Raw genomic sequence first — 11,083 nt, forward strand, 5'->3', positions numbered from 1 at the left:
TTCACAAAAACAAACACAAACTTGGGACTCCTATCTCAAATAATCAGGTACTTTTTACAGGAGTCCTATCTCAAAATATCTGCACAACACAGTGAACACAGTCAGAGTCCAATCTCAGATGATAAAATCACACGAATATCCGGAAGAACAAAGCTCGACTCAACGGAAGATTCCAAACTCCAAATAACGACAAGTTATCAGCACAAAACAAAGTGCAAATAGGTAAATACACAGGCACCGGTAAAAAAACAGAAAGAAAGTTTACAGGTGTTAGAATCGAATTCAAAACTTACTGCAAAACTTATTTTACATAAATAAACAAACTGTCACTCATTTTCCAAGCGAGTATTACAGTGTTGCTATTATAAATATGCAAAAGTTACATAATGTTAATTCAAGAATCGCATTAATATGTTAAATACGTATTAAATATCGCAAAGTTCTGTAGGTAGTAACTTTATTCTTGTATTGTTGTAAATTTAGTTGTTCAATTTTCATTTATTACTTTTGTTTTATTACTTATATATTTTTTATTGTTTTAAAATATTCTACTAATTCTACTATTGTTTCTAATGGTAATTCTAAATGGAGCGATGCGATGAAATAAAAAAGCCTCAGGTTAATAGTAACATTATATGGAAATATATTACATCTCTTTTTGGACTCCTTATACGTCAGAACTTCTTGGTTTCTTGTATGGAGATTACTGGCACTGGTGCTATCTCTGTCTCTCTTACTCTCATACGAAGGATCTAAAAATGAATTTATTAATCCTGGCAGTTTTAATAAGGATAATGAGAAACTCTTATCAAAATATTGCATTGTCATCGGTCCTTGATACGTGTGCAAAGTTTCAAGTTGATCAGACGTTTAGAAATCAGTGAAAATTAAGCTCAAAGATTCCGTTACATACATACATACATACATACATACATACATACATACAACCCAAGCTAATAAAAGCGTAGTAAAAACCAAACCAAGTAAATCGAATATTTAAAGAGTGCCATGACGGACTGTATGTAAGTCCCTTAAATAAAGGACAATATATCTACGTTGGCAATTTTGGGCAGAAAGAAAAATGACTTGTGATTCACAACTCACAAGTTGTGACTTGCCATTGACAGTCTGAATTGTCACCACTACGTCAGTAATACACTGTCAGTAAAGTTTTTTTATATTATACATGAAGTAGGTACCTACGCTGTCAGTGCTACTGTCAGCTGTCACTATGAGTCTGTAGAGGCGGTAGAGGGTTTCGTTGTTGCTCTTCTGTATTTTTGTGTATAAATTAAACAGTTCATCAGTTGTTCTTTTATTTATCAATTAGCATATACTATATACAAACGGAGATGAGAAATATTCTAGCTCTATTGTGACTATAGTGAATCATCTAGACTGATCATTTGTTTTTGTGGTCTCAACACGGTATTCCTCTCACAGCAGCAAAATGAGCGGCGTGGAAAGTTGTAAAACTATTGGAATTTGGATGTCGGAGAAGAAAAGCCAGAAAGTGAATTGGAAGGAACTAATAAATGCTTGTACAAATCACGGATATAGTATTGTAAAGGTAAATGTAGTCTAAAGTAAGTTTACATTCATTGGTCGGAGTGTCGCAAAGTTTTTAATATCTATTATTAATTTATTTATTAACTTTTAGTTGTGTTGATTCTGTTATGTTAATTTGGGCATACTGAGTATTAAATTATTTATCTGTAAAACATAGTTATTTTCAATTATACAGATGTCCCAAGTTATATTTTTGTATAAGAGCTGAAACAATCTATATATATATGCAATCTGTCTATCTAGTTGCACCCTCTACCACTGTGCTTTCGGGCCTGGGGTCAGCTTTTACCAATATTAGTATGAAACAAAGTTGATGGTGAAACCCTATTTCTGTAACATAATATTGCCTATGTATGAAATTGTGCCATGTGGTTCCTGCCACTTAACAAAAGGATCACTTTATCTCTTTTCCGTGGATGTCGTAAAAGGCAGCTAAGGGATAGGAATACTTAGGATTCTTCATTTGAGTGATGGGCTAGTAACCTTAATAATCAAGATGGAATTGTGATTTAAATAGTGATGTGATATATTAGTAGTATAAGTGAATATATCTGAATGAATGAATGTATTGTACTAAGAAAATATGAAAGGTGAATGGAAATGGTAATATAGGAAGTATCACAATATATCACATCAAAATCCTAACAAGCATGAACTATTGGTGAAGCAAAAGATGTATGCAAGTGGGAAGATGTAGTCTCTGTCCACTTTTATATTGGTTACCCATCCAAGTGGGGACTGTACCTGGGATCGCTTAACATGTGTAAGCACTTCAAACACTCGCACCAGTTGGGCTATCACATACTTATTATGTACTACATATTTCAGGTGGACCTTGAGAGGCCTTTAGAAGACCAGGGTCACATCGACGTGCTTCTCCACAAGCTGACAGACATCATAGCTGCGGCAGATCAAGGTGATTCCAAGGTATGCTCAACATCCATTTCTTAACAAAATTGTAACTGACTGATGTCGGTTGAAAGATATATCTAAATAGATATGTCGGTTGTAAGACAAGTTTCGTACTTACTTCGAGGCTAACTCAATCTGTGTAATTTGTCCCCTATATATTTATTTTTTATTTTATTTATATAATATGACCAACAATGGTTCAGTAATATTTCAGTAATGGTACAGTAAATTTTTAAAATTATATATTTTTGATAACTATCCTATTATTTATTCATTTATTCTTTATTGTAACAATGACAATTTGTAAAGTACAATAGGTGGACTAAATGCTAATAGCTTTATATAAATATTATATTATTGCCGTAAATAAATGAAAACGTGATTTGCCAAACTTACATAATAAGTATAAAATAAATTTCACATAAAAGCACTTTATTTTCTGGGTTTCAAAGAATTTTCAATTAATTGTATACCACAATTAGATGCAAGGTGACTGACAAGGTGATTGTACATTTACCTACTCATTGTGAAGGCAATGTAGTCATCTATATTTTAAAATTGTCTGCCATTATCTTTCGTAATAATTTAATAAAATGGTGAAACCGTCCAAAAAACAGTTAGAAGGACAGCATAATCATCGAGGTGTTCATGATTCAATACTAAGGCAAACAATTCATCATCTACTACTATTATTTTGTATTACAGACAAAAATACAAGCAATTGTATGAAGTGAATATTCCACCCCCACCCATGGTGTACCCAACCTTCCCAACCATGGGAGCAGAATCACGAAAATGCGTGAGAGTGCTAGAGAAGAGTCTCTAGCGTCGAAATTCCTCATATACTTATAAATACTTACTTTTTACATGAATTATTTGTCAGATATCTTTGTATCTTAATATTATTTTTAAGTGTTGGTTCACGGCACCAATATAAAAAAGAATAGAACCACTCCATCTCTTCCCTATGGATGTAGTAAAAGGCGACTAGGGGTTAGGTTTATAAACTTGGGATTCTTCTTTTAAACGATGGACAAGCAACCTGTCGCTATTTGAATCCCAATTCTATCATTAAGCCTAACTGTTAAAGGTGAACTGGCCGGTTAGTCTTTCAAAACTGCTGGCTCTGGCTACCCCGCAAGGGATATAGTCGTGATTATATGAATGAATGAATATTTATGTCGAGAGGTATTTAATAATCCGGTAGCCTGTCAGTCAGTTGACTAACCTTGCTGTGGGAAATGTCACAATTTTTAGTGCTATTTGACATCATTCTATGACTTATTAGTTGATGCTACTGTATCAAGTTATATGCCGAGCCCTACGCTTATTAATTAATAAATGCAATTTATCTTAAATGAAATAAATTTATTTACCTTATAAATTATATGTCTTCCATGTCAACAGGCATCAGCAGTCATCAGTAGAGTGGAGCAGTACTTGTCCAATCATCCGGATATAACTGTCATTGATCCTTTGGATAATGTTAGGATATTGCTCAACAGGTAAGATTTATCCAGGGATCAACGGAGGGTACATGCCGTTGATTTCTCTTCCTTTTCTAAAATAATGCTAACGCCATCTATTGAAATGTCAGTCACTTGAAATATGGTATAATGTTTTGGGATAAAATTTTTGAAATATATGATAATCAAGTGATCCTGGCTGGGTTAGGAACCCATGTTAACAGATTTACGGTGGACAAGCGGTAGTCGCTTATACTAGATTGATAGTAAAAAAATATATTTGTATCGCCACAGACTCGAAAGCATACATGAGTAAAAACCGACAAGTGCAAGAATTACAAAATACATAAATTTAACCACTTTTACAAATAAGTCGACATTAAACCAGTGTTTTTTTTTAACCATTTCAGATACTGCTACTACTCAATACTCCAAAACGAGCCGACATTCCAAAACCAGGGTATATTCACACCCACATTCGCGGAATTCACCACAAACGACACAGAAATGAATGCAGCCATAATGAGACAGAGAGGCGTGGTGTTCCCGGTCATATGCAAACCTACGATAGCCCACGGTTCTAAGTCGGCACACGAAATGGTGGTGATATTTAATGAGAAGGGCCTCAGTGTGTGTAGACCTCCGTGCGTTGTGCAGAGTTTCGTGAACCACAATGCGGTGCTGCATAAAGTGTTTTTAATAGGGAACAGGTACCTATCCTTTTTTTTTAATTGCTTTTGTTTGTGTGTAACTTTTGCCTTTTACAGAAAATTAGGAAGTTGCTAAATGCTATTTTACTTTTCTGCATTAGTTACCTTATCATTGAAGATGCTTGAATGTTTATATGTTGAGTTAAAGCTTATTAAAATTTTCGAGACTATTGGCGCTGTCTACCCCGCTAAATATATAGACGTGATTCTATGTATGTATGCATGTTATATGATGAATTGGTGAGTATGTGACTTGAAAGTTGCATACATAGGAGAAATTTAATACTTACCAACCTAACTTTAAACACCATCTTAGACCTCATTTTGCTTAACATCAGATAGATTCAGTCGTCAATGTTCTGTTTAAGCAAAAAAGATGTATATTCAACAGTTTGTTCAGCGAGACAGCATGTATTGGTGGAGTATCTTATCTTTCTATATTTACGATTAGGTACTTCAAGTCTCTTAAAACCACATGAAAAAAGTCTTAAGTAAATTTAATTTTTCTTTTCCAGATACCATATTTGCAAACGGCCAAGTTTAAAAAATTTCTACGCCTCTGAAGATCTCGAGCCAATATTTTACAGTACGGGTGAGGTTTGCAAAGCGGATAGCCAGTCAACACTTTCAATCTTAGACCCTCAGGATAAGGCTGATATTAGAATGACACTAAACGAGGAAAAAATTAAAAGTGTCATAAGGGTTCTCAGAAGAGAAATAGGCTTACTATTGGCTGGTTTCGATGTTGTCATAGACAACGAGACTGGTGACCATGCAGTCATAGACATAAACGTTTATCCGAGTTACGATAATTTTCCCAATTTTTTCGATCATTTATTAGATTGTATAGACGAAACAGTCTATAGGAATCGGTTTAGTAATGGTGATTCTAGTCATAGGATGAATGGGCTGGTCAATGTTTGTTCGCTGCAAGAATGTGTAGAATTTGAGTAATTGTTCAAGGGTGATGAGTGAGGGTATGTAAATTTATGAGAAATCTTTAGCTATGCTAGGATTGGTTTTGGTCTAGCCTTTGGGATGTGGAGTTGAGACTGTGGACGCTTTGTGTGAAAAGCAGTACCTTTGTCAAATCACCTAGTAGTCCTGGGACTCTGACTTAGCCATCGATGGATCTTAGTCAGAAGCGGACCCTGGGCTCCTCCCGACCAGGATAAACGTCAGGAGGATGATGATGGTACGGAAACATGCCAGTTCTTGCTCGAAAATAGTGAACATTTAAAATTGATAATGCGTGCGGGTGCGCTTTGTTTTTTTTTTAGGAAGATAATTCAGTATCTGTTTCTGTTTTTGAAGAAAAGTAACTTATGCATTCGCTATTGCATTTCAGAATTTGTTCATTCCAGTAACTGTTTTTAATTTAACGTATTTTTATACTAATTTAATATGTACTACTAATTATATTATTTACGTAAATGTTATGCTAATTTTTTTACGAATGTGTCAAATAAAGTTTGTTTGCTAACGATTGGCGTCAAGCAAATTAAGACGCTGTGATTATTGTCCGTTGAGTTCAATTTCTTTTGAACTTATTAATCTTACTCGTACTTTAAAATAATATATGACAGATTAAGGGTATGTATGGCAACATAAATAGCAATATTAAACTCATGTATTATGTAGATATATTCAGTAAATTTATTTTTGTATGATCAATTATTGTAATCTATTTACGCTAGACTAATACGACTCACTTAATAGTTATTGTTTAGAGAGATGAGCAAGTGAAACAACTATATTTAGTGCCTATAGAAACTGTTAACGCAAACAAATATTTTCTAAATATAAACTTTTTGATGATAAAAATATTGTGGTACTTCATCTTATGAAGTATTTGTTGTACAATAGACCTATTATATTAACACATCTGCGACCACCAATATTAGTAATGAGTTATTTTTTTCAGCATATAATAAAAGCAGTAAGATATAAATGAATAATTGAATTAAATGATTATTCATTTATATCTTACTGCTTTTATTATATGCTTGCTAATTTCAAAGTTTTTTTTATAAAAGTTAATTCATATAATGACTACAAATTTGTTGACAAAACGGAATTGAACAATAATAACAGAATAGTTTTATAAAATGGCATGATGAGAGAATGAATGAAGGCGACTGACGAATGGACTGATGAAGAGTTGGACAGGCCCGGCCTCGTCAAACTTTTTCGTCAACTTGTCCCATTGTATGAATGAATAAATAATTGAATGGATAAATCTTTAATGCACACAAAAAAAGAACAATGTTGTAGAAACCATTTTGACTCAGTTGTCCTATTCATCTTTAAGGACCAAATTGCAGATGTCCTAAAATATATCTTAGAAGCCCGTTATATATGAGAATGTAAGAAAAGTCTAACAAGCGTGAAGTAAACAATAGAAATGTGTAAGGAATAAGGCAAATGTAAATTCTATAGTCTTTGCTTACCCCTGTTGGAAACTGGCGTTTCTATAAAAATTGGTTTCTCTATGTGATTAATGAGAACCTGTTAATATGTATTTAAAATGAAAATGGCTGCTAACGAGTCCTTCAGGTTGACTAAAAGCAACTTTTGACTAAAAAATATTTCTAATTTATAAAACAACAAGATGAAATGTAGTATAGTCAAATTTAAAGAGACAAACCTGTTGCCAATGTGATATAGATATTTTCAATTTTGTCTCTCAAAAATCGTTGAAAACTGTTGAACAATTTAAATTTACCGTTTAGTTTTAACGTTAAAATGTTATCAAACTTTCTAGAAACTAGAATTTTAAAAAGGATCTTATGTTAGCTCAGGTTTTTATATAACAAACTTTATGTAGGTTTATTATTTCAACGGTAAAAAACAATTGAAAAAAGAACTTTTAAAACTAAGTTTATAGGCTATTATAAGCTATAGGTACCTATCTAATTAGTGTTTCCTCTAGTTTTTGTTGACTTTCAAATAATCTAAAATTAAAAATGGAACTTTTAATTTTTTATATAAATTTGAACGAACAATCTTGTATTCATAGAATTAAAAATTCAAATGTCGAAGGAGGAAATTTTAATGGAATTTCCTCGCGGGCAGCGCGACGCTCATTGGCTGAGTTACAACATGCAAACTATGTTCATTTGTGCCTCGCATTTCGCCAGTTGTCTCATGTATTATGTTCCGAGACTGATTTACATAGGTTATAGATTTTGTAACTCGACGTATTTACACCGGACCGTGTAGTCTACCACGAGTTTAATCATTAGCGATTGAATTGCATTTAGACACGTGTAATATATTTTTGTTTCTTACTTTGCGTGTTCCCGACGTTGTATTAATTATGAGAGATATATGGTGAGTGTGCGGTCGGCTAGTTAAATCTATATAATTAGTTGTATTTTTTTAATTTATTTAAAGAACTGTCGCTGCGTTTATTTCTTGTGTTTGATAAAGCTATTCCTGCAACGACTCATCCAAATCGGTTCAGTAGTTTTTCCTACAATAAGTTAGTACCTATTTATGATAATAAGTATGTTTTAATTGCATAATTAAAATCAGTCGCTAGCGATATAGTAAACCAAACTCGTGGTAGGAGCACTCAAGTCCGGCCCGGGCAATAGTTTACTGGAATAAATCCTGACCTCTTCCGAAGCATGTGTTTTATTTACCTTCGCACGTTGTTTATGTACTTAGTTTACTTTGTAATGCAAAGCGTAGTCATTATCTATATTGGTAAATTATCTTGTTACAGACACTACTCTTAATTGTCATATCGGATTTGATTGAATAGAGAAGGATATTCGCTGAACTGTTGAGTTTAAATTATCCCTCGAAATCAGAAAGTCTTAATTAGGGACCAAGGGACCTATTGTGTCACGGACAAGACGCCGTCACTATGAAATTAACTCAAAGACAAACATTGCCTACATTTTCAGCTAACGGAGATGCTGGTAATAGAATAGAATAGATTTATTTTCAAAATTGGATACAAGGTATCACTTATTGATGTCTCATCACTTAAATCTAATTATAACTACTACCGCTTCCAAAGCGTGTGTATAAGAAGCGGCGGAACAAACTACACTTCAGTAATAAGTCGTTAGTTACAATTTGAACGATCAAAGAATCTTAAGAATATATCCATTCAAAATCACATAAGGCTACACTCATTAGCACAAAAAATAGAATAAGTATAGATTGTTTGCTTGGAGTTCGTTAAACTTATCTTCCGTGAGTCACTTCGCAGTTAGTGTCTGTACGAAGTAGGTACATAGCCTAAGAATCCGTACAAAATACCTTCATCAGAGCATTCGTCTATGTCATCCCACATCACAATAACGGTGCTACCTTAGATCAAGAAAATAAAGAGATGTGTTTCGCTTGGGACTGTTGTTATCAGCCAAAGCTGATAACTACTACTAGTCAAAACTAGCTAGACAAATTTCGTGCTAGATAAAAAAATGCGTAGAGATAGTGTGTATCTTTTATACCTTTGCGTTCTTTATATCTTTACGCTCTTGTCCTGTGATACTTCTATCCAAATTACTTTTTACTATTAATACCCAAACTTACAAGGGAATTAAAAAATCTAATCAATACCTGTAAACATAGACTTAAAACTAATGTACTACGAGTACATATTTACATACGTTAGTGGATAAAAAACAATCCGAATACTTTATATATATATAGATGGATATAGCTACATTTATGTACCACAGGAACTGATAAATTTTTCATAAGCATAAACAATATGTACCCGTCTTGAACTAATCATGTTTAGTAACTTTGGACTATTTTTTCCAGAAAACAAACTATTGTGAGAATTTGCCGTATTTATTGTTTTCATGATCTGCAATTGAAGTTGGTGCGATGGCGGCTCTTGTAATTGATAATTCGACGCAGTGTTGTGTCGTGTGCATAAATCACATCAAGTTTCAGGATCGCTGATTTATTACGCGTTACGGTATTCATCTGGGATTAGATTTAGTTTAGAATGCAAGGCGTTTGTAATAAAATGTTCCGTAGATTTCAGAGATGCAGTTTGTCATTCTCGGTCTCATTGGAAGGTTCTGTACGCCCCGTCGGTTGTAATGAACAACAGCTGGCTCTCAAAAACAGTTTGTCCCTCAAATCTAAGTCGTTACGTCCAAGGGAACATTTTTATTTTTATTTGTAGGTATTGTTATGAATAAATAAAAATACTATTGGACTGAACCAATCCGCTTAGGTATTTTGCATATATTAAAATGTAATCAGTAAAAGAGATTTGTTAATATCGTTATAATTATATAGATACCTATTTCAATAAAATCAAATCAATTGAAATCCAACGACAATATGAAGAGTTGATTTCATTCGTTCCATCAGTGCCAACTTTATGCGTAGGCGCTCAGGAAATAAATCTGGATCAGGCAAATCTGCTTTGGATAAATTATAGCTTATCTTATAATCCCTTATTTAATATGCGCTATTCCAGACTTTCATTCATTCATAGGCTCCGCCTGCGTAAAACGAAAAATTCCAGATTTCGAAAAATTGTCTCTTGGTGCAACCCTTGGTGTGAGTATAAAATATCGTAAAGAAATCTGGCCAACATCCATTCCGGTGACATATTGCATACTGTTACATAGGTACTACTAAATATCGTAAAAGACAAACCATGGGCTCCTTCTCTTCCTACTTCTAGACTGTGTTCATAGCGCAAGTTTAATGAGTTCGCAACCGGAACAAAACAGGCAGCCAGATTGCCACCTTGAATTTTATCATCTCATGTTTAAGTGTGCCGTGTGGCACCCGGCACCAATAAAAAAAAAGAATAGGACCACTCCATTTCGTTCCCATGGATGTCGTAAAAGGTGACTAAGGGATATGCTTATAAGGAATATGTTTATACATGGGATTCTTCTTTTAGGCGATGGGCTAGCAACCTGTCATTATTTGAATCTCAATTCCATCACTCAAGCCAAACAGCTGAACGTGGCCTGTTAGTCTTTTCAAGACTGTTGGCTCTGTCTACCCCGCAAGGGATATAGACGTGATTATACATATAATCACGTCTATATGTACGTATGTTTAAGTTTTCCGTCTCCAATAATTAATTATTCCATTCTGAAGTCTATGCAAACGACGTCGCCGACAAAACTGACATTGAATTTAGCGCCCTTTCAACCAGAAGAAAGTAAAGAATTGCATGTAACTGTTACTGTTTGTTATATTATGGGAAAACTTGGTGTGAACTAGTGCAACATAGGGAGACAATACACAAGATTATTGTGATTCCATCAAATAGCATCCGACTTTCAAACTGAGTATTAGATGGCCCTTGAAACATTATTAATCGAAGAAAACAATAGTTTGTAGGATTGGCTGAATTGATACTAGAGTTGGGAGTACACATGGATCAGGCGAGACTTGGATCACCCCCTAAATACCAAACAACGTGAG

The 11,083-nt window shown here is 34.0% G+C and overlaps 1 protein-coding gene across 1 annotated transcript; it reads left to right on the forward strand.

Moving 5' to 3' along the window:
• Positions 1–1,235: 1,235 nt before the first annotated feature.
• On the forward strand, positions 1,236–6,610 carry LOC106135711 (inositol-tetrakisphosphate 1-kinase). Its single transcript, XM_013336080.2, has 5 exons — positions 1,236–1,570; positions 2,398–2,496; positions 3,889–3,986; positions 4,358–4,657; positions 5,173–6,610. The coding sequence occupies exons 1-5, from the start codon at positions 1,451–1,453 to the stop codon at positions 5,609–5,611; spliced, it is 1,056 nt and encodes a 351-aa protein (XP_013191534.1). The 5' UTR covers positions 1,236–1,450; the 3' UTR covers positions 5,612–6,610.
• The last annotated feature ends 4,473 nt before the right edge of the window (positions 6,611–11,083 follow it).

The sequence above is a fragment of the Amyelois transitella genome, chromosome 15, assembly GCF_032362555.1.
Source record: "Amyelois transitella isolate CPQ chromosome 15, ilAmyTran1.1, whole genome shotgun sequence".
Taxonomy (NCBI): Eukaryota; Metazoa; Arthropoda; class Insecta; order Lepidoptera; family Pyralidae; genus Amyelois; species Amyelois transitella.

What these genes read in the sequence shown, in the direction of transcription:
- LOC106135711 (XM_013336080.2), top strand. Translation starts at nt 1,451, where the DNA reads ATGAGCGGCGTGGAAAGTTGTAAAACTATTGGAATTTGGATGTCGGAG. An exon ending in ACGGATATAGTATTGTAAAG is followed by an intron (nt 1,571 to 2,397) that starts GTAAATGTAGTC and finishes TACATATTTCAG; the next exon opens with GTGGACCTTGAGAGGCCTTT. An exon ending in GTTAGGATATTGCTCAACAG is followed by an intron (nt 3,987 to 4,357) that starts GTAAGATTTATC and finishes TAACCATTTCAG; the next exon opens with ATACTGCTACTACTCAATAC.